The sequence below is a fragment of the Sus scrofa genome, chromosome 6, assembly GCF_000003025.6.
Source record: "Sus scrofa isolate TJ Tabasco breed Duroc chromosome 6, Sscrofa11.1, whole genome shotgun sequence".
NCBI classification, from domain to species: Eukaryota; Metazoa; Chordata; class Mammalia; order Artiodactyla; family Suidae; genus Sus; species Sus scrofa.
In genome coordinates, this window is record NC_010448.4 from 29,995,012 (window position 1) to 30,019,011 (window position 24,000).

The following is a 24,000-nucleotide window of genomic DNA, read 5'->3' on the forward strand; positions in this document are numbered from 1 at the left end:
AGATGCAGCTCAGATCCCGTGTTGCTGTGGCTGGCAGCTGTAGCTCTGATTTGACCCCTAGCCTGGGACTTTCCATATGCCTCGGGTGTGGTCCTAAAAAGACAAAAAAATCTAGATTTCTGGCTTCCATAAGAATGTGCCACCCTGAGTTTGGAGGAGGGCCTGGGCTCTCCCAGTTCACCCCAGATCCCTTACTTCTCGTCAGCCACCCTCTCTTACCTTTCAGCCAAGCCTCTGTGATTTTGAGTGTTTGCAGCCTCGGCCCTTGGCACAGCATGGCCCCCCCAACATGGTGCTGCCTGGGAAAGAGTTATTGCTTTGCCCCTACATGGGGCTTTCCCTGCGTACCCACCTCCCCAGCCATCCTGGCCCTCCGTCTGCATTCCCGCCTATGGGAATGTTGCCAGGTGTTTCCCAACCAGGTCAGGTTCATCCTCCTGGTCTTTGCACCTGCCATGCCCTCTGCCTGCGGCACCGTCCCAGCCCATTGTCTACTAAACAAACGTCCACCCACTGAGAGCTTTGATTGATGTCCCTTTCTCTGAGTACAGGGTACTCTGCAAAACTTCTCTCTGCTGGGCTCCCTTAGCATTACCCAAGAGGCCAGTTTGCTTTTGCATTTTTCCTGCCTGGGAAGCAAGAAAAGCATAGTCCCTGCATGCGGCGGAATTTCCCATCTACTCAGTGATCTCGGTCTACACATGGGAAAGAGAAGAAAATGTAATCTGATTCATTTACTGGTGAATTCAGTTACTGGTGTTCCTGTCGTGGCTCAGTGGGTTAAGAACCAACGAGTATCCATGAGGATGCAAACAATTCATTTAACAAAAAATTAAAAGTTGTCTCCTATTGGAATGGATGTTGGAGATAAATAAGAAGCTGCATCTTAGTTTTCCCTTATGACTCAAAGAGAAAAAAAAATGACTGGTTTGATTCAACCGTTAGAAAATAAGCTTGATTTTTTTTTTTTTTTGACTCTGTGGAATTCTGGTCCACGTCACTGAAGTATCCCTTTGTTTTTTGTCATTTTTTGTTATTGTTGGTCTGTGTGTGTGTGTGGTTGGCTACACTTGTGTCATGTGGAAGTTCCTAGGTCAGGGATCGAACGCACAACCATAACAGTGACTCAGGCCGCTGCAGTTACAATGCCGGATCCTTAACAAGCTGTACCACAAGAGAACTCCTGACAAGACTGAAAAGCAAGCTTGTTCTAAGGAGAGGAATTTATACTCATTGGAAGTTGTTAATAGGATGTTGAGTACCCGGCAGGGAGCAAGCACTCAGTATCCCCACCATCCATCCAACCTGTATTAAGAGCTGTCTCTTAACGTGAGATCAAAGAGCGTCTCTTCTTTCTACTTCTCCTTGGCTGCTGTTTGGATGGAGAATGCACACCCATCTCTTCCTGGTCTGACCTCTGTCTCTCTCCATTCATCTGCAAAATGGGTTCCCAGGGCATGAGGACAACCTAGGCAAGATCTCTGCTGAAAAAAAAAAAAAAAAAAAAAAAAAAAAAGAGATCTCTGCTGAGCTCTGAGATCCCCGAGAGAAAAATATCAGATTATATCCACCTGACACTCCAGATTTCCCAAAGCTCAGGCAATAATGTCAGCTTTCAAGGAAATATTTGCACCAGATGTTACACCTTGTAGGCTTTTCTCTTGCTCTCATTCTGCCTTTGTCTCTGTCTCTCTCACATGCAAACTCTCTCTCTCTCTCTTTCTCTCTCTCTCTCTCTCACACACACACACACACACACACACACACGTTTGGTCTGAACTGACTCACAAAGTCTCAATGACATTACGTATATGAAGGAATATCCCCATTTTGCAGATGAGGAAACTGAGTCCCAGCATGGATAAGGCATGTAACAGGAAGTCAGAGGATGAATACAGCGGGTCAAAACCTAAGTATCCTCGCCGTGCCACTTCCCCCTGCCTTATGGGCCTGCTGAGAGGAAGGTGAGTTGAGGCAAAAATGGAGAGTGGGATGTGGGAGCCTTGAGCTCTAGGACGGGACCCTCCTGGATTCTTTCCCAAGTGGCCGCCCTCTGTAGCCTTTTCTGCAACATGTGGAAGTGCCCACGTCCCCCATGCTGTCCAGATGTGCATGGAAGCCCTGGCCCCAAGCCTGATCAAGCTCTCTGGGAATAAGCAAGGCTTTTCCTCTCACCTGCAGACCACGGTCTCCCCTCTGCGTGCTGGCTTCATCCCAGGGTCCCAGACATCATGGCTGTCAATGTGCTGGGGCCGGGGAACCTCTGCAAGAACTCATCCGTAAATGCACGGATAGTAGCTGAGGAAGTATGGGCCTTTGATGTGGCTCAAGGGCTGCCACGTGAGGAATCGGAGCCAAGGGAGTCCTCATTCAAGGTAGGCCGTAGTACCACTTCTACCCTTAGGTGGACCCCGTTAGCATCCCAAGCCTTTTCCCATCCCGTGTCTCATCAGCTTTCTCCAAAGCCATGATGACAATTTCTTTTTATTTATTTAAAAATTTCTTCTTGGCGAAGGAACAAAACATAGAAATCCTGAAAAAAAAGCACTTTCACTTTTCTCAGTGACACTTCAGCTCTTTGTTTAAATTATATGTAACTAGAAACCTAAAGTACCAGTAAGCTGACTTCAGATCTCTCGAAACTGGCATCGTTGCTCAGTGGTAACTAACCCAACTAGTATCTATGAAGACAAAGGTTTGATCCCTGGCCTCACTCAATGCATTAAGGATCTGGCATTGCTGGGAGCTGTGGTGTATGTAGGTCACAGAAGCGGCTCAAATCCTGTGTTGCTATGGCTGTGGCTGTGGCGTAGGCTGGCAGCTACAACTCTGATTGGACCCCTAGCCTGGGAACATCCATAAACTGTGGGTGTGCCCCTAAAAAAAAAAAAAAAAAAAAAAAATTTGCTGGAGTTCCCACCCTGGCGCAGTGGAAACGAATCCGACTAGGAGCCATGAGGTTGTGGGTTCGATCCCTGGCCTTACTGAGTGGGTTAAGGATTTGGCGTTGCTGTGAGCTGTGGTGTAGGTCTCAGACTCAGCTTGGATCTGGTGTTGCTGTGGCTGTGGTGTAGGCCAGTAGCTATAGCTTCGATTAGAACCCTAGCCTGGGAACTTCCATATGCTTCGGGTGTGGCCCTAAAAAGACAAAAAAAAAAAAAAAAAAAAAAAAAGTCTAGCAGAACAACTCAACTCAAAATTGCAGATGCGGTTCAGATCCCAAGTTGCTGTGGCTGTGGTGTAGGCTAACAGCTTACAGCTCTGATTTGAGCCCTAGCCTGGGAACCTCCATATGCCCTTGGATGCAGCTCTAAAAAGACCAAAAAAAAAAAAAAAAGAAAGAAAGAAAGAAAGAAAGAAAAGAAAAAGAAGGCTGTAAGCACCACATATTGTTATCTTGAGACTATCTTAGAATATCTAGAAAAAAGGGTGAAATAAAATAGGTTAAAAATTAAAAACAGTTGACTTAGGGTGGTGGTTTACTTATATGATTGTTTTCTGTTTATTTACTTTTTTTCTTTTCTAATATGCATTGATTCTTTTATAAGAACCATGAGAAAATGATAAAAGTTAACATGTTAGAGAAAATAGCAAGCTGGGCCAAAACATAATGGAGACAATTAATAAATTAGAACATGCTGGACATTACAGAGACACCTGAGAAATTTGGTTTAAGAGAATGATGACCTAGAAACAAGTTATATTAAATGGGAGTTTCCTTACAGTGAGTGGGTTAAGGATCTGGCATTGTCACTGCAATGGCTCAGATTGCTGCTGTGACATGGGTTTGATCCGTGGTCCAGGAATTTCCACATGCCACGGGCACATCTAAACAAAAATTTCCTTCAAAGAGGCTTTTATCTGAGTTTAAAGTAAGGAATTAAATTTAATTAAATCAGATAAATGCACTATGGTTTCATACAATAATTTGAAAAAATGACGTTACTCTTTGAAATCAGTCTTTACATTCTAAGAGGAGGAAAGCCTCTTTGAAGGAAATCTTTTAGATGGCATAGAAGTAGAGGCCTGTTGATAATAGTAGACTTACATTATTACACCACCAGTCAAAAATCAACTTCTTTTTTTTTTTGCCACACTTGCAGCATATCAAAGTTCCTGGGCCAGGGATGGAATCCGAACTGCAGCTGTGACCTATGCCACAGTTGCAGCAATGTTGGATCCTTAGCCCACTGCACTAGGCTGGGGATTGAACCCATGCTGCTGCAGAGACAAGGCCAGATCCTTAACCCACTGTGCCACAGCGGGAATTCCAAAAGTCAACTTCTTTAGGAATACTAACTATTGCTGCTTTGGCTACAAAACTTGAGTCTTTCATTAGAGTAAAATTATATCTGACATTTCATAAGGCTTAAATGCAAACAAAAATGATTAATCGTAAATCACATTCATAAATATGCAAACTTACATTCAAACCATGATATTAAAAAGGTGTATTACATTTGAGGCAAAATGGAAAAACCAGAATTCTTAATTGCCAAGAATTTTATGTACCAAGTTTATTTATTCAGTAACAAAATGGAAACATTACATTGGCAGAAGTGGAATTAAAGAGCATAAAATATTATTTTAAAACAGGAAAACAATGGGATCACTTTCAAGAGCCTCATAGAAAGCTTTTAATTTAAAATGCTACTTGTCATGACTAATGGGATTAATATGGCTTTTCTATGGTAAAAAAAATCATGGTACCTGAGTATTACATACATTCAATTGCATATGACAGACAACATTATAAAGACGTACTTTCCTAATTACTGAAGCAGTTGTTTTCAGCTCATTCAATGTTTTGTCTAAATAGCTTTAAGACATGTAAAAAGTAAACAATTATACGTATATACTTAAGGATGAAACTTTCTAGTAAGCATGCATGATGTCTAATAAAATGGTGCTTGAAGGAACTTATTGCTTAACCCAAAGGAAAAAAGATCACTGTTAAATTCCTGCCCGGGGGTTAAATTGTGGTCTTGCATTAATAAAGCAGATTTTTGGATTCCCTAGCTGGGTGATACTTTGGAATCTTTTGTATTTTCCCTGTAGATATTTCAGGCAAGTGCTAAAATTTGAGAGGACGATTAATAAAATAAAACTCTAATCTATGGTAGAATAGATTAATTCTAATATTATATAAAGCAAGCAAATCTGATACATTTACTGGGCAAGTGCTACATTCTCAACTACCCAACTCAAATTAAACTAAAGTCTGTGGCAAACAATTTATTTTCTCATTAGGCAATTAATGTTACCTTCAATAAGGCAATTCCCACATAGCCTTTGGCCATAGTTGTTGTCTTTACTAAATCTGTAGATCATGCGAAAGGGTATGATTTCCTTAACAAGTGGTTAAGGGAATCTGCAAAAGGAATGCATGCTCGAGAAGATGAGTTTTTACGAAGTCTCATCTAATTAGCGGAGCTCTCCTTCCAATTCCCTCATATTCAGTGATCCAAGAAACTGAGATGCAATCCGAAGAAAAATCTGTGGTGTTAAAGGTATAAAATTCTGCACCATTCCTCGGATTCTTCATTCTTATCTCCAGAATGGGAAGGGATTCGTGCTAACAGACTCCAACTTTATTTCTTTAGAGGAGAGTAGATTAAAAAGTGTCTATGCTTTTGAAACTTTTTACAGTGTTGACTAATCGGTCAATTGGGGAGACCATTTTATTCATTTGTATATGCAAATTAACCCAGAAAACCCAGAAAACATGTTTATCTCCAGTAAGTCAATCCATACAGCAAAATACAGTGTAAAAGAAAAGGAATATTATTTGATACACACACGTGAATAAAAGCACTTTAATAAGACCACCACTTTTATAAAAAAGCTTTCCATTTTAAACATCATCTTTCCTCAGTAATCACAAATAAAATACTATCGATCCATAACTGCACAATTTCATGTAAAAGCCACTGCATTTTCCTTATTAGGATCATGTGCTTTCAGTCGTCTTTTTTGTCTGAGGGACTCTCTTCATGACTTTCAGGACTGACTTTATTACTCATGACCGAGGGCGTTGCTTGGGCTTCTTTTGGTAATGAAAACACATGGCATGTCTGGAGGTCTAAGTAGGTTGTAAATATCTTAGCATATTCTGGATGCTTTAGGGCAAAACTTTTAAATTCCTCTAAAAGAGAAGAAAAACACAAAAATCCCATAAATTGAGGTGAATCTTCATTTGGCACGATGCAGATTAACATATGATCTGAATACTACAATTATTATTAAGAATTCCATTACTCAACTCTCGTAAATTTTACAACTGCTTTGGAAGACAATGTTTTTTTCCATGACCTGGTCACACTGAAGACATGTATACTCTATTGCAAGGTATGTAAGCTAGAGAAACCTGGACATACTGTGCTCTGCAAGACAGGATGAGCATGTGCACAGCAATGTCACTTGTAACAGGTGAAAAATGGAAACAACTCAAATGTTTGTCAATCTTTGAAATGGACAAATAAATCATGGCATATCCATGGACCAGAACGCTACACAGCAATAAAAATGAATGAACAGCTGCGTTGGAACAGTGTGGGTGAATCCTAAAACCATAATGTGGAATGAAAAAAAGGCCAGATACAAAAGAACACGTGTTGTATGGGTCCATTACATAAAGTTCAAAAACTTAGGCAAAACTAAAATATACTGGAGGATGTGTACTTTTTTTTTCCCCTTTTCGGTCGGGTCCCTCCTTGAAGACAGAGGAAGCGCTTGTATTGGAAGGGACGCAAAGCGGGAGAGTTCTTGAAAAGCTCTATTTCTTGACCTGGGTGGTAGATACACAAGTGTTCATTTATAAAATTTTATTAAGCTCTGGGTTTATGTTTTATTCGGTTTTATGTATTTTTATTATTTTTGTAATAAAACATGTTAAAGCATTTTTATTACCTAAGACTTTCTAGGACTGACTTTAAAAACTATTTCAACCTTTAACTCTGGTTTGGAAATAGACCGTCTTGGAGTTCCCATTGTGGCTCAGCAGTAATGAACCCGACTAGTATCCATGAGGACACAGGTTCGATCCCTGGCCTTGCTCAGTGGGTTAAGGATCCAGCATTATCATGAGCTATGATGTTGGCCGCAGACACAGCTGGGATCTGGTGTTGCTGTGGCTGTGGCGTAGGCCGGCGACTACAGCTCTGATTTGACCCCTAGCCTGGGAACCTCCATATGCCATGGGTGCAGCCCTAAAAAGACAAAAGCAAAAGACAAAAAAGAAAGAAAGAAACCGTCAAACCGTCTTGAAATGCTGAGCCCTGACTTATGATTAACAAGGGCAAGTAGAGTGTATAATATATAATAATCATATCACAAGACCCCTGAGTAGTGGGCTTCTTTTATCTGAGGTGCTTTAGATGTGCGAACTGAGGCAGAGTATTACTGAATTAACCTTTAGCATTGGAACCTCAAGACTCCAATAACCTGGAGTTTCTGAAATATAATGCTCATTTCTCTCTCTTCTGTTTGGATGAAGAAAATTTTATTGAGCTTATATAACAAAAGGAGCCTGGCCTTTGAATCAGCTTGCTATTTCTCTATAATAAAAGGCTTTTAACTCAATATCCTATTTCTATCCATTCATTAAAAAAAAAAATCTGGTGTTCCCATCGTGGCTCAGTGGAAACAAATCTGACTAGTATCTATGAGGACACAGGTTCAATCCCTGGCCTTGTTCAGTGACTTAAGGATCCATCGTTGCTGTGACTGTGGCGTAGGCCACCAGCTATAGCTCTGATTCAGCCCTTACCCTGGGAACCTCCATATGCTGCAGGTGCGGCCCTAAAAAGACAAAAAGAAAAAGAAAAAAGAAAGAGTTATTCCAAATAATTTTTCAAAACTTGGTAGTCTAGAGTAATAGACAGTCTTTTTTTTTTTTTTTTTTTTTTGTCTTTTTGCCATTTCTTGGGCCACTCCTGCAGCATATGGAGGTTCCCAGGCTAGGGGTCGAATCGGAGCTGTAGCCACCGGCCTGAGCCACAGCCACAGCAACTCGGGATCTGAGCCGCATCTGCGATGTACACCACAGCTCATGGCAACGCCGGATCCTTAACCCACTGAGCAAGGCCAGGGATTGAACCCGCAACCTCATGATTCTTAGTGGGATTTGTTAACCACTGTGCCACGAGGGGAACTCCTAGACAGTCTTAATTATGTAAGGGAAATGGTCAGAGAATTAGTATGCGTGAAGTTTATGGCTCCTAAGTTTTATATCAGTATTTACTTTCCATTTTATCCTTTCTTTCCTTTTTCTTTTTTAATGAACTCAATAGAGAGGGCCCAAGGCACTTCATTACCTAAAACAGAATAAAGGGCAACCAAGATGACAGTAATTAAAAACAGAGCATAAGAGAAGTATGTGATCTAATTCCCTTATCCCATGAAAGTTATCAGGCTGGAGCTCTTTGAACACCAGAAGGAAGAGGGCATTCAAGAGGAACGCCCCTCCAGCCCGTGGGAGAAGACTGGGGACGATAAGGCACGCCGAAGCCCTCGACCACATCAAAGCTAAGGCGGGGACACCCCCGCCCAGGCCTCGAGGCTGAAGTTGCTTCCCAAGGACACTGTGAAACACGTGGAGACGGACGGGCCATCCCTGCAGCCCTTGGGGACTTCTTTTGATGTGTGGACTCCAGCCAGCAGGACAAAGGCTGGCCGCTGGCGGACGGATTGGCCCCTTGGCTGCCAGGTCTGCCTCTGAGACTCGCCCTCACACAGGTGCATCACCCAGACAGGAGAGAGTGAACATGAAAGCTCGTCTAGGCCACTGGCAGGCCCCGTCAGTGGATAGTGCACATCCCTCTACCGTGGTGACAACTCTGATATTCTCTCGCCGGATGATCTTAGGTAAGTCACTTAAATTCGCTCTATCTCAGTAACGTAAGAGTAATGAAGGACACTGGTTAAATAGGCTTGCTGTAAAGATGAAATGAGTGAGTATATATAAAATGTTTGAAGAGTGCTGAGCATATGCGAAGTCCTCAATGATTAGTTTCTAGCATTACACCACGGCTCCTGATGCTACCATCACCATCATCGCTACCGTTATCTCTACGGTTAATAGTGGAGGGAAACAACATTCTCGTATGAGGGTCAGGCACAGTTCAGATGTCCTCCTTACACTTCAGGAGCCAAACTGCCAGCTCACCATAAGAAATAGAATCCCCCCGGGCTATTTCCTTGAAGAGACCGGAAACCTCCAGGTCGGGCACCCCAAGGGAAGCCTGCAGAATGGTGGAGAACTCCTCCTCTGTTATGAAGCCGTCTTCATCCACATCAAAGAGCTGAAGGAAAAAGAAAATAACAAATAACACGTAAGAATGAGCTCCTCTAGGGAGTTCCCATTGTGGCATTAGTCCCGTAATGCACCCGACTAGTCTCCATGAAGATGTGGGTTTGAACCCTGATCTTGCTCAGTGAGTTAAGGATCCGGCATTGCAGTGCGCTGTGGTGGAGGTCACCTATCAACATTTTTTAATGATACAAGCACTGATTCTTTGCAGGCGCTGATAACGTGTTCAAATCACTTTACGTGTATTAACTCACTTAACCCTACCAACAGTCCTTGGGACCCATGGCTTGGGTCCCAAGTTGCTGTGGCTGTTTACGGCTGGCAGCTGCAGCTCCGATTTGACCCCTAGGCTGGGAACTTCCAAACGCTGTTGGTGCAGCCCTAAAAAGACAAAACAACAACAACAACAAAACCCTCTCCAGGATATCAACATTTTTCTTTTCTTTTCTTTTCTTTCTTTCTTTCTTTCTTTCTTTCTTTCTTTCTTTCTTTCTTTCTCTCTTTCTCTCTTTCTCTCTTTCTCTCTTTCTCTCTTTCTTCTTTCTCTCTTTCTTTCTCTCTCTCTCTCTCTCTCTCTCTCTCTCTCTCTCTCTTTCTCTCTCTCTCTTTCTCTCTCTCTCTTTCTCTCTCTCTCTCTCTCTTTCTCTCTTTCTCTCTCTCTCTCTTTCTTTCTTTCTTTCTTTCTCTCTTTCTCTCTCTTTCTCTCTCTCTTTCTTTCTTTCTTTCTTTCTCTCTTTCTTTCCTTTTTTTTTTAGAGCTGCACCCACAAGGAAGGAGCGGAGCAGCATCTGCGACCTACATCACAGCTCACGGCAACGCCAGATCCTTAGCCCCCTGAGCAAGGCCAGGAATCGAATTCGCATCCTCATGGATCCTAGTCAGGTTCATGACCACTGACCCATGATGGGAACACCTATCAACATTTTTTAATGATACAAGCACTGATTCTTTGCAGGCGCTGATAACGTGTTCAAATCACTTTACGTGTATTAACTCACTTAACCCTACCAACAGTCCTATGTAAGGGAGGTAGGGTTTTTAGACCTATCTCATAGATGAGAAAGCTGAGGACAAGGAAGTCAGGTAACTTTCCCGAGGTCACACAGAGTGTCAGTAAGTAGTCCAGCTGACACCCACATCCAGGCAGATAATATCCCAAGTCCCTGCTGTTAAGGTATCCACTTTTGATCAAATACACAATCAAAACCAGGCAGAGGGGGAGTTCCCTTTGTGGCTCAGGGGAAACGAATCCGACTAGGAACCATGAGGTTGCAGGTTCAATCCCCAGCCTTGCTCAGTGGGTTAAGGATCCAGTGTTGCCGTGAGCTGGCAGCTGTAGCTCCGATTGGACCCCTAGCCTGGGAACCTCCACATGCCTCGGGCGCAGCTCTAAAAAGAAAAAAAAAAAAAAAAAACAAAAACAAAAACCCAGGCAGAGGATAAGGTGCGATAATCATAAGAACAGCAAGCAAATACTGAATACTGTTGTCTAGGGAGGGAGGAGAAAAACAGATGCCCCAGATGAGAAGGCAGGGACTTCTAGTCCATTTTCTAGCACTCAGCCCCTAAATGAACACTCAGATACCTGGCAAATGCAAAGCGAATTAGCATTTGTTTCCATCAACAGTAGCCCCAGGGTTCTTTATGGGGCTTGGACAGTAACCGCCAGGATTCAGTCCCAACCTCCCTCTAAGTTTTCTTTAAAAGTCTTCCATTCTTTTTTTTTTTTTTTTTTTTTTTTTTTTTTTGTCTTTTTGCCATTTCTTGGGCCGCTCCCACGGCATATGGAGGTTCCCAGGCTAGGGGTTGAATCGGAGCTGTAGCCACCAGCCTACGCCAGAGCCACAGCAACGCGGGATCCGAGCCGCGTCTGCAACCTACACCACAGCTCACGGCAACGCCAGATTGTTAACCCACTGAGCAAGGGCAGGGACCGAACCCGCAACCTCATGGTTCCTAGTCGGATTCGTTAACCACTGCGCCACCATGGGAACTCCAAGTCTTCCATTCTTACAACAGTTCTCACCAACTCACCTAACGGTCTAGACGCCTGCCTCACTTGGTGCTTTGGTGGCTCTCTTGTCTAAGTTCTCATCACGCCTCCATCCGGGCACTTTTACTTCCTCTCCAGCTGTCCTTCGGCACAGCTGCCCCGCTTGCTGTCCTCACAAAAATCCCTCCATGTCTTTCAATTCCTCATGGCTCCCAGTAGTCTCCCTGCTACAAAGTTCCCAGAGGGAAGGTAAATCCCATGCTCTTTCCTCTGACAATAGGAACTGACATCTGCCCAGGGCACAGAATGCTGTGGGCCTCGCAATCCAGACATCCTGTCTCTCCTAGCAGGCCCGTGGTCCAAGGCCATTCGGAACCTGCCTGGAATCTGAAGGATGAACACAGTTGGGGTTTGCTCACTCTACCTGCAGTGCCCGAGGGAGGTACAGAGCAGTCCCCACAGCTGGGAGCCTGCCTGCTGTCCTCACAACTGATTCCTCAGCCAGAGTCTCGGCCTGTTGCTTCAACTGAAGAACATGGACTAATATTCTGCCTCTAAAGGTCACCATGGTGATGGAACACGAGTGAGGATGGGAAGTGGACAGTAAAGTGTCACCCAGATAAAAGGATGTGAACGGATCCTGTATAGATCCACAGGGATACTACTAAATGAAAAACAGAAGCATGCCAAATAATTTTCAAAAACACCAAACGCCCCGAGAAGATTAAAGAAATAACCAATGTAAAGCATGACACTTGCCTTCCTGAAAATAGAGCTAATTACAGTTTTAGGTTCTCTTTTCCTCTCCCTACTCCCCTGCCCAAACCAAAGTCTAGGCTAGAGAAAAAAATCTCAGGACTTCTCTAAAAACAGTAATTACCATGATTAAGGGCCAACATTTCTATCAGGCCTTTCATTGGTAAACCCAAAGTGACCACTTGCCCAGCTGAACTTATAATCACACGAGAGAATCCCGGAACAGAAACAGCAATGTCTGGATCGGAATAAGTTAGCTATCTGTATAATTTTAGGTTCGAAGATGAATAAGTCTGTAAAAGCCAAAAATTTTCAGCTTGGACAGAGTTCTGGCCCTTGCCTTGTGACCATCTGCTAAGCATCAACCTCTTAGGTCCTTTATAAGCTGAGCAGTTAACTCCATTTAAACCAATCTGAAATAAAAAAGTCAACCTGGGGACTCCTCTGTCAATGACAGGACGTATGGAACTTCCCTAGGCCATCCGCGGTGGCCTCTGAGACCCCTCTAAGTGAGAAAGGGAGGAAAAGAGTTTTTCTAGATGATAGAGGGGCAAACACTTGTTGAGGACACAGTGGGATGTTCTTCTCAGAGAAAACCAGGAAGAAATACGAGTAGGAAAGAGGCATAGGGAAGGTCCTCAGCTGTCACGGCGGATGAGGCAGCGACTCAAGGGGCTAAATGATAAGAGTCAAAAGCTTGGTCAGACACGTAGGGAGATGGGGTTTTTATTCTACTTGAGAGCAGACCATGTAAGATGTGAATCCTGAAGGCAACATCCCACTCCAGTACTAATTAGATGAAGCACTTTCATCTCAGAAGAACCAAAACACAATTTGGGAATGTATTCTTCCCTCTCTTTGTGCACACGGAAGTGATAAACGGAATCTGAGTTTTCATCATTCAAACCTCTATTACATTCTGCTGGGGACTGGGGACATGGATTTTATTCATTGGCCCTCCAGCCCCCGCAAACTGCTGCCATCATATATGTGATTCAGGAAGATATTAGAGGGTGGAAACTTGGGACGTTTCTGATTGTGTTCCACTCGACATCACCACAACAAAAGAAACCATCGGAAAAAGACCACCTCACACGCACTCCACTGTGACTCCACTGTGCGTGGAACGGAGGGTCAACGGGGACCTGCTCTGTAGCACAGGAAACTCTACTCAACATTCTGTAATAACCTATATGGAAAAAGAATCTGAAAAAGAATGAACAGGTGCATATGTATAACTGAAACACTTTGCTACACTGCAGAAATTAACAAAACACTGTAAATGAACTGGATGTCAATATAATTTTTTTAGAAAGGTTAAAGACCACCTAAAACAGCTCCGACACACAGAGTGAGGAAATAAGGATGGATCAGAACTTTCTGCGTGGTGAATGACGATGCCTAGTGACAGATGGAATTCATTTATAAACCTTACTTTGGGGCCTCAAAATGGGGAGGCTGAAAAGAAACAATTTTTGAGCTCATTTATTAAATCACCTGCTCTTCAATCTTGATGCTGTTAACGAGGCTGCTTCCAAAGACTTTTTCTGCTTAAACAGATACTTGTGTTTTCTTTATTCTCAGTAGCAATTGTCTTAATCACATTACCCTCATGTACATGTCACAGCCGATCTATAAACACTTGTAATAGATGTATTGATTTTCAAATAATACACTTAGAGTCAACACTTGTTTATGACACGGGCCAAGATGCTTTCACTGGGGCTGACGGTACCTTAAATGCCACCTGGATGATCTCCTCTGTGTTGGCAGGGTTGCACAAGACAGCCAGGCCAATTACGTACTCTCGGAAGTCGATACTGCCATCGTGGTTCTGTGAAAGGATGGGAGAAATCAATTAGCAGGGCCACTGGTTGAATGACTATTAATCACGGCCCACAGGGTGAAATTCAGACACGTCATGCTGCTCAACACTATTGAGTACTGAGCCTGTTTGGAAACAAGTTCGTGCTGCGGTGGAACAGCGAGCGAGCAGCCCACCCACTTCCAATTCGGAAAGAAGAAAAATGCATTTCTGTGCAGCAATAAACACGTTCTCACAGAGGCGCACTGAGAGTGGCTCTCGGCCACTCAGCGTGGGTTCTCGAGCTCAACCCTGATGGGAGCCTCCTGGGGGAGCAGGCTGATTTCATCCTAGGTGGGACCGAAGGCTTCGTCCCCCATGGATGGTGGCCTTGCCATGGTGGCCAACATTGATGGGTCCCTAGAGGCCCTCTGCTGGTAGGAAATAGAAGGGAAAGGAAAAGGGAAATTGAGGCAATAATCACAGCTACATTCTTTTTCTTTTTCTTTTCTTTCTACCCAGGCTCAAGCTGCAATAAAGCAGGAGAAACTGAGCAAACCTGAGCAGCTTCAAGCCCCCTGGGTGATACCAGGCTCTGGAGGATCCTGAACATGTAAGCCTCTGGAAACTAAACCTAATTTGTACGATGTTAATAGCTATACCCCTCAGCAGGTGTTTCATGATGGCAACAGAAAAGAAGGGTGTTAATTCTCATCCAAACTGACTGAATGCAGAGTTCTTCTTACACATGGCACCTCACCTAGACGGGAACACCGAGAGGATGAAATGGGGAGAGAGAAGAGCCAGCTCAAGGAAGAGGAAGATAGGGAGAGAGCGGCGAGGCAGAGAGGGATGGAGGACAGAAGGAAGAGACAGAAGAGAGAACTGACGCGATGGACAGGGGACGAGGAGAAAGGAAAAGTGAGACGGAGAGCGGAGGAGGAGAGCGAGGAGGAGGAGAAAGGAAAAGAACAGCAAGTGCGATGATTTTAATTCCAGGTGTGGAATTATTTTGGCAGCAAGACCCTCGGGTGATGAGTTCCTGATAAAACTAGGAACTAGTATAAACAAAGCTAGTCTGGCCCTTGATAGGTTTGCAGATGTTTGGCATTGATAAGAGGGTAATTTTCAACTGTGACTAAGTGTCTACGCTTCAACCTTCAAGAGCTCCTCTAGACCAGGACTGCCTTCCTTGTGTACAGTGTATTCCCACTGCCTAGCAACACACAGGTAGGTGCTAAAAACGATGGTATCTTTTCGTTACCTACGACATTGGGTTCACCTTCAGACACACAGGGAGTGTTCCTCATTGGGGTTTTCCAGATGCGCTTGAAAGGAAGGCCGTGAAACCCCTGAGACGGCGTGCCCTCTTTGTATGTACATTTTTCTTTTTTTGAATTTTTATTTTAGTTTTTGCTTTTTAGGACTGCGCCTGCAGCATATGGACGTTCTCAGGCTAGGGGTCCAATCAGAGCTGCAGCTGCCGGCCGATGCCACAGCCACAGCAATGCCAGATCTGAGCCACGCCTGAGAGGTACAACACAGCTCACTGGCAACGCCGGATCCTTAACCCATGGAGTGAGGCCAGGGATTGAACCTGCGACCTCATGGTTACTTACTAGTCATATTTGTTTCCGCTGTGCTACAACGAGAACTCCTGTATGTACATTTTTCCAGGAAGAAAATTTTTAAGCTTCTGCCACCTTCTCAAAGCAACCAAAACTCAAAAGGTCAGGAACCATGGTCCTATATTACTTTATCTTGCCACAGGGTGGGAACTAAAAAGGAATGATTTATCTTCAACTTCCCACCAGAAAAGGTAGAAACAGAAGTTTCAAGATTTCCCTAAAGTAACAGGGTTTCTTCCTGAGATTAATAACTCAGCTCATCTGACTTCCATTTTTTGTCTGGTTACCAGCCTCTGTGAGGGCTGTTATCTTCCTTTCCTTTAATCGATTTTATCGAGGTATCAACTACGGTTAATAAAAAGCATCCATTTTAAGGGTACACTTAGATGTTCTTTGAAAGAATGTATACACCAGGGTAACCTGCATCACCACCAATATATACAACATTTTCATCACCCCAGAAGTCTTCAGGGAAGGTAGTTTTAAGGGATATCGTTTCCTCTCTTGTTCCGCCACCATTCAATTTTCTTATGTGCTATGGACAGCTGTGGTCCATTAGGACTTAGAGGTTGAACAGTTAGTTTATTGACTTGTGGATATATGTTCAATAAACGTACATTCCTTCTGCCATTGATTTTCTCCACTAAACAATATAAAAATCTTGAATAGAAGTTCCGAAGAATCAATAAGAATGATCTAGAAGTTCCAGTTATGGCTCCTGGGTATCAAACCCAACTAGTATCCATGAGGATGCAGGTTCGATCCCTGGCCTCACTCAGTGGGTTGGGGACTCATGTTGCCATAAGCTGTGGTGTAGGTCGAAGTTGCGGCTTGGATCCTACATTGCTGTGGCTGCAGCTGGCAGCTACAGCTCTGATTTGACCCCTGGGAACTTCTATTTGCCCCTGGTGTGGCTCTACAAAAAGACAAACAAAGAGAATGATCTAGGGGAGTTCCCTTGTGGCAAAGCAACTTAAGAATCCAGCATTGTTGCTGCTGTGGCTCGGGTCACTGCTGTGGTGTGGGTTCAATCCCTGGCCCAGGCACTTTCATATGCCATGGGTGTGGCCAAAAAAAATGATCTATGGACACTGAAGATACAGTCATAGGTACTATGACTGGAAATCCTCCTTTGAATTTATTGTAAGGCATCCAATTTTTGTCTATACTACTGAATCCTGGGTACAATACAGGTCAAGTATGTTAACTTATTTTTCACATGGAGAAATAGAAAAGTAAAAGACCCTTAATATTATTGCTAATCACAGAATAAGGCAATATTCTGGACCCCTGATTTTCATTAACAGTTTTAAATGAATGGTTTTGACTGACAAAAGAATTAAAAGCAAACTCTTGATAATCAATCACATGAGAAATTATTTGTAAGTTTTCATCTTAGTAATGAAAAGGAAAAAAGGCGGCATGGAAATTATTTTGAGAGATTTTCTTATTAGACTAATAAAACAATACATTAAGTCCTAAATTCAGAATAATAAAATTTAGAACTAGAAAGAATCTTAAAAGTTATCCTTTCGACGTCTTCATTTTTACAATGAAAAAAATTGAGATATAAGTTTTACTTCAGGTCACCAAACTCGCTAGCTATTGCCATAATGACAATTAACATTTAGGTAATTTCACTCCCAATTATTCAAATTAAAGCAGGTAAGTTGATAAAACATATTCAAAAATAGGTAATAAAAAGGTATACAGCAAAATGCACTCATTTATCTTTTTTAAATTTTTTATTATAGTTGATACACAATGTTCTGTCAATTTCTGCTGTACAGCAAAATGCACTTGTTTAATTTTTCAAATTCAAATCCATTCCATGGTCAAAAAAATTATACTTCAAATCTGTGGTTCTTTCCTTTAAAAACCAACTGAACTCCTCAGGAAGAATATTACTATTATTCAAATTCAGTAAATTCTCAGTTATCCAGGGAGAGTCAGGGATAAAGTATTCTCCTTCCTCAATATTTTTAATAAGAGCATCTTTCTACCTACCTATATAATTGCATTACCAATTTTCTAGGAATTAAATTGTTTTAATCCACTTAGCATTAAAAATAGACATTTAAAAAAAGTAATTCTGAAAGCACTTCACGATCAATAGGTACATTAAATATCAGTGCCCTGCAGAAGTGTCTGCAAATACATTTTAAGGCCCTACTATCGGTTACTTGTACAATATTACCAATGAAATTTCTGACTGAGGTTGATATATAAAACAGTTTTTAAAAACATGCACTATTACTCAAAAAATACCTTTAAAGTGACCTTTAAGATGATATAAAATTTTTGAATATTTTTTGGACTTTTGCCATTTTTTAGGTACAGACTAGATAGTTCTTTTTCCTGCTGTTTTTAGCTGATAGAATTCAATGGGTCATATCATGATTAAGGTGTTTTTCAAAATCATATGGGATATTTTGAAATTTAAAAATGTAGATATATAATTTCACATTTAAACAAAGTTATTATTTTCAACTTACTATACTGTTTTGCTTCTAGAAATTTAAAAATGATATGGAATTATATGAGTTAAAGTCCTTCATCTTAGGCTATAAGTCGTCTTCCATGTAGAAAAGGCAAAATTTTAAAAAAATTATCAGGTAAATATTCCCTCTTATATGGAAAATGTGCCTTTAAAACATCAACTAAAAAGAAAGAAAGAAAAGGAAAGGAAAGAAAAGAAAATCCCTGGATGGAAACTAAGAAATTCAATCACCCGTTAGGCTATTGGTTCTACAAAATGCCGATGGTTTGGTTACCTGGAAAAATCCAGACTTTGGACTAAATTTTCTGGGATCCATTCCAGTACCTACAGTTATCTGTACAATTTTTTTGCAAATTCAGAATAGAACAAAAGAGAAACTTAAAGAACTTTAGGATGTCTTTCCCTGTGTGTGGAGGAAGAAAATCATAAAAGTCAGTAATCCCTTAAATTAAGGAGCAAGAGAAATAATTAATTTCTAGTAAGAGAGAAAGAGAACTGTCTTAACTTTCAAAAAACATTAAAATGAAGTGAAAGGAGAAAAGTGGGGCTACATTTTCCCCCAACGATCACAAAGAAAGGTTAAATTATAAACTTCATATCTTGAGACCTTAAAAGGCATCTTGGCAGATTTCCCCTTTCCTGCCTCTATTACTACAACTATTCCTAACATATTAGTGGCCTTATTCTAAAACAGAGATCCTGATATTAATGTGTGGTTTCTGGCAGCAGCCTTATTCTTATATAACAGCACCTGTTTTAATGAGCTCCCAAGACCAAGCTTAAATTGTAAGCCCTTTGAACGTGACCTCTGTGCTTGGCTCAATTCGGAATTACACACATGTGGTGTTTCATAAATATTATATGATGGTGATGATGGTGTGCACGAGGCCCAAATGCCAGCCTCTCCTCATTTCACTGGGGTGTCCTAACAGGCAGCCGAGGGCTGTTAACACGCCAGCTACATCATTTCCAGAGTTACAACTTGCCTCTAAATGAGTCAAAAGAGGAAGGATTTATCTTCACACTCAGGGTGATCCTCCAAGGTAGACTGGGAGAGAGGGAACGCATTAAAAACCAGAGAATCAGGAAGGGTAGAAACTAATTAAATAACAGACAGATGAACGGAGCACTTCCAAATGCAGCCTCTCTAGCTGAGTCTCTGGGCCCAGGATTCTGGATTCTATTTATTGCCCCCTAAATCTAAATGAAAAAGCCAGACCAAGGGCCATTCACAAGACAGGCACAACTAACACGGCTTTGGGGTGGCAGTTTCTCCATGTTCCTATCTTCCTTCTTTCTGATGCTGGCAACACTGACTCCTTCGGGGCCTTCTTAGTTTTCAGCTGAGACTGATAAGGAAAATACTTAAAGCAGTGGCTGTCAACCTCGGTTGCCATCAGAATCGCCCAAGAGCTTGAAAAAATACTCATCTCTGGGTTCTACCTCTAAAGATTCTTATTTAACTCATTTGGAGTGGGACTCAGCTATCAGTATGCCCGATGATTCTTAACTACAGTCAGGGCTGAGAACCACTGCAATAGACTCAGCAATATTTACATATCTCTCTGTTGCTTTAGATAGCAAATAACTGATTATGATTTCTGTATGTTTTCTTTTCTTTTTTCTTTGTTTACTTTTTTCCCCCTGCCTGCAGTTTTCAAACGAATGAAAGCATAGTCCTTGCTCCAAGGCAGGGCAAGACAGGACAAGAGCTGGCTCACATCGGCTGGGCGTGCCTGATTTTGTGTGAAGTGCATGTAGGAGTGATTATTTTGATTCATTAAGGCAACCAGAGACATTTCAACTACAAGAACATCCTTCCATTCCCAACGCCCTGGTCCTCTTTACAAATATATCAAAACAAAACTGTTACTTGCTTATTTTACTAGAGAAATAGGACAAAAGAAGCCTAGATTTTAGACAGTTGCTCCACCATTTAAAAAAAGTACTACCTTTATATAAAACTGCTTAATTTCACATTTCCAAACCTGTTTCTATAGAGTTAAATAGGTTTCCAGGAAAACACCTTTCCTTTTTTTATTTTATTTTTTTATGTAATGGAAAGACCAGATGTGATAAAGAGAAAAACAGATTTAGATTTTGAATTTCCCTCCTCCTCAGCTTTTTAAAGGAAAAAAAAAAAATGTATCTCCTGAGAGCTTTCTTGATTTATTCCAGGATTTTTTTCAAAATTGCATTCTTAACAACAACACATTTCCTGCTCTTTGGGATTCATTCACCAAATAATCAATGACCTATTAAACTCTACTTCATTAGAGCCCTGCCCTGCATCCCCGCGTCACACATATGAGTCCATATAAATCCCATATCTCAAAAAGCTGATATGCAAACCATTCAGAACATTTTTTTCCCTGAAAAATCTGGGTTTTTTTTTCATTCTTTAAAGTTTTATTGACGTACAGTTGATTTACAATGTTGTGATAATTTCTGCTGTATAGCAAGGTGATTGAATTACACAAGTATACACACACATCCATTCTCCCAGATTCTTTCCCGCATGCATTTTCACAGAATATTGCGTAGAGTTCTCTGTGCTATACAGCAGGTCCCCACGGTCCAATCATTCCACATACCTCTGTCTGAAAAACCTGTTTTAATTAAGCGGTAAAGAGCAGCACAAATTCAGAAATAGGTAGGACTGTGAAAGAGCTCGGTAGGAAAGGACAGTTCTGGATAGGGTATCTGCAACCGTGCAGAAAGCATGCTAGGCTTCCAACAGGTCTGTCCTCTAAGGAGAGGCCTGACTCAGTGTCCACTTCAGGAATACATGGTCAGCTGAAGCCATTCTTGGATATACACCTGAATCAGGCCATCGGCATCTCTATCCAGGGATCTGAAGGCACGAAACATGGCATCCAGGCGGACCAGGCAGCTGATGAAGCTGTTAAAATCCATTCTTCCATCCTCTTCTGCATATCGGCGGATAATCGTTTGGTAAAGTTGTTCATTTAGCTGGAAGCCTGCTGCCTGCAGAGCCCCCCGCACCTGAGAACTTCCCAGAGACCCGGACTGGTCCCTGTCATATTGCTTATAAATGCACTGCCACTTCTTAATGTTGTTCCAGAGATACTTAAATTCTTCGAAGCCCAGCTTCCCAGTGGTGTCACTGTCCATAACGGACACGATGCTCCGGCAGGTGTCAAGACTAAAGCCGTCAGACTTCAGATCCTTGTGCTTAGAAAGGACTTTGTTGAGAATATTCATCAGGTCAGTGGCACCCACCTCCATGTCTGGTCCAGCCAGCTGTGCGAATTGCTGCCGAAACCGCCTAACTTCATCACTTTCATTGGCCTCCACGTTGGTGAAGTGCTGCTGAGTGGGTGGTGGTTCCGGGGTGTACTGAGCTGCTGCAGACTCACTGATAAAATTCACAATTCCTCCAACTATCCCTCCAATATTTCCTCCTCCTCTTCTCTGACCGCCACCTCCAAGAAGGCCTCCAAGAGCTTGTCCGAGACCTTGATCTGCCCCTTCCAAGAGAGCCTTTGCAAGAAACATGTTTTTGGTTTCCTAAGCGAGTGTAAATGCTCCTGGAATCTTGGAGGTAGTACGAGAGAGATGAAAGTCTGAGTAGCTTAAATGTGGAAGAACTGGCTTTTCTGTGCCTGCCTGCACAGTACCACACCCCCGGGTGTGGTGTTTCACCTCCTACTGAAGTCGCCTAAATTCCACTAGGTCCTAGCACCAGATGTTTTTCAGAGGGCCTCAATAAAATATCCCTGTTATAGTATGTCTAACAAATTAGAAGAAATATTTTAAGTGTAGTATATTAAACTATACATTTCTATATGCCATTAAATTTTTTAAAGGAAGTTCCTGAGCTAGGGATGGAACCCACACCACAGCAACAACTTGAGCCGCTGCAGTGACAATGCCAGATTGGTGCCGCTGCACCACAAGGGAACTCCCATATGCCATTAATTTTTTTTATTTTTTATTTTTAGGGTGCACCTGCGGCATACGGAAGTTCCCAGACTAGGGATCGAATCGGAGCCTACGCCACAGCCTGTGCCACAGCAACACCTGATCGAAGCAGCTTGTGGCAAGCCAGATCTTTAACCCACTGAGCAAGGCCAGGGATGGAACATCTGCATGGATACTACTTGGGTTCTTAACCCACTGAGCCACAACAGGAACTCCTCATGTGCCATTAGTTTTTGTTTTTTGTTCAGGAGAAGGTAAATGACTCAAGGATATCCATGATTTCTTTTCCAAGGAATATTTATTATTAGGGTACAACTGAAGAATTCTTGGGCATTCGAAAAATATTTACCAAATTCCCTTCCTTTAGCAAAGATTTCCAGCATCCAATGTTCTTAAGAAAAACTTGGAAGGGGATTTTTTAAATGCAGGGTCCATAGGTTCTGTCCTCAGAGATTCTGATTCTGTAGTCTGCTATGGGGTTCATGATTTATATTTTTTGGAATCTTTTTGAAGTATAACATTCACATAAAAAACTGTACAAACCACAATGGTATATAGCTCAAATAACTTCACAAACTGTCTACATCCCTGTCATAACTCCCAGAACAAGAAAGAGAGCATCACCTCATCACTCTCCTCTCCTAAGGGTAACCATTATCCTGACCTCTAACACCACAGGTTTGCTTTTTTTTAACCTTAAATAAGTGGAATCATACAGCATATACTTTTTTGGTTATCTTGTTTTTTAAAATTTTCAATTAAATGTTTTAAATTATGGTAAAATACATCTAACATAAAATTTACCACTTTTTTTTTTTTTTCTCAGCACAATTTGTTGAAAAGACTGTTCTTTCCCCATTGAATGGTCTTGGCACCCATGTTGAAAGTCATTTGTATACACACACACACGGGTTTATTTCTGGGCTCTCTATTCTATTCCTTTGGTTTATGTGTCTGTCTTTATGCGTATCACACTATTTGGATTACTGTAGATTTGCAGTAAGTTTTAAAATCAGGAAGTATAAGACTTCCAATTTTGTTCCTTTGCAAGACTGCCTTGGCTATCCAGCATCTAACCTAGAGATTCCGTATGAATTTTAGGATAGATTTTCCTTCTTCTGCTAAAAAAAAAAAAAAAAAAGTTGGGATTTTGACAGGGATTGCATTAACTCTATAGACCACTAGCTCAATAGGCTAGAGTGAAATTTGAACTGCCAGTTTAAATAGAGTCTATCTCACAGGTTACTGTGGGAACAGTATGGCTCAAATATAAAGTCAAAAGGAGATTAAATGTAAAATTACTTTGTAAACTGTACAATTCTAAACAATGGTTATTCTATTATTAGAGACAGAGAAGGAGCTGAGGGACAGTGCTTAGTGTAGGACATTGGAGCTATGTCTCCTTTTCTGCCACACCCAGTGTGGTTTGTGTAAAACTCCCCATTAACTGGTTTTCCGGCACAACAACTCCAATAACTGGTCTCTTGGGCACCATGAGATGGTCTCTGCAAACACCAAAGGCTAAATGTCTTCCTTAACTGCACAGAAGCCACACCACAAAAGAAAGGACTGTCTTCCTTTTAGGGTATCACCAAGGGCCATCTGGCCTCAGACAGATTTAAATCCTTTCATACAAGCTTCTCTCTGAGGAAAGGATATGGGCTTTGTTTTAATTATATTGCAATCCATTGCCATATAAAAGTGCCTCCTTAGGCCCATCTGAAGTGTTTTTTTGCTGAAGTTTAAATCCAATTCCTCTCATTTATTTTCTGTGAGGATGGAGGGCATTTGGCTAACAGTTTCTCATAAGCCATCATAGAATAAAAGGCTGTTATTAGATTAACAAGCCTTTTTTTCTCTGGAGTATTTAATCCCCCTAAGGCTATTTATTAGACCATTAATAGCAAGTTTGGTTGCTGTCTGGGGGACCTCTACTGTCCAGATCTGGAGAGAAAGATTACGGGAAGTGGCCACAGTCAATGGAAAATTTAACCCCAACTTGAGAGGGAGGAGCTACTGAACTTAAAAAGTTAATAGCGACACACAGACGCTATTAGCCAACAC

At 41.9% G+C, this 24,000-nt stretch overlaps 2 protein-coding genes and 1 long non-coding RNA gene across 3 annotated transcripts in view; 1 reads left to right on the forward strand and 2 right to left on the reverse strand.

Annotated features, from left to right (window-relative positions):
* On the forward strand, window positions 1,507-9,105 carry LOC106509436. The gene is made up of 3 exons (XR_002344581.1): window positions 1,507-1,964; window positions 2,182-2,375; window positions 8,406-9,105. It is a non-coding gene; the product is annotated as an uncharacterized LOC106509436 (long non-coding RNA).
* The window catches only part of LPCAT2 (lysophosphatidylcholine acyltransferase 2), a 57,355-nt gene continuing 37,847 nt past the window's right edge, over window positions 4,493-24,000 (reverse strand). Inside the window, exons 10-12 of the mRNA XM_005653254.3 lie at window positions 13,795-13,893; window positions 9,167-9,302; window positions 4,493-6,145 (exon numbers count right to left, since the gene is read on the reverse strand). Of these exons, the coding sequence (XP_005653311.1) occupies window positions 5,961-6,145; window positions 9,167-9,302; window positions 13,795-13,893 (420 nt within the window). The 3' untranslated portion in view covers window positions 4,493-5,960. The remainder of the gene's footprint in view (window positions 6,146-9,166; window positions 9,303-13,794; window positions 13,894-24,000) is intronic.
* Window positions 16,498-21,873, reverse strand: CAPNS2 (calpain small subunit 2). Its single transcript, XM_013994625.2, has one exon. The coding sequence runs from the start codon at window positions 21,508-21,510 to the stop codon at window positions 20,770-20,772; it is 741 nt and encodes a 246-aa protein (XP_013850079.1). The 5' UTR covers window positions 21,511-21,873; the 3' UTR covers window positions 16,498-20,769.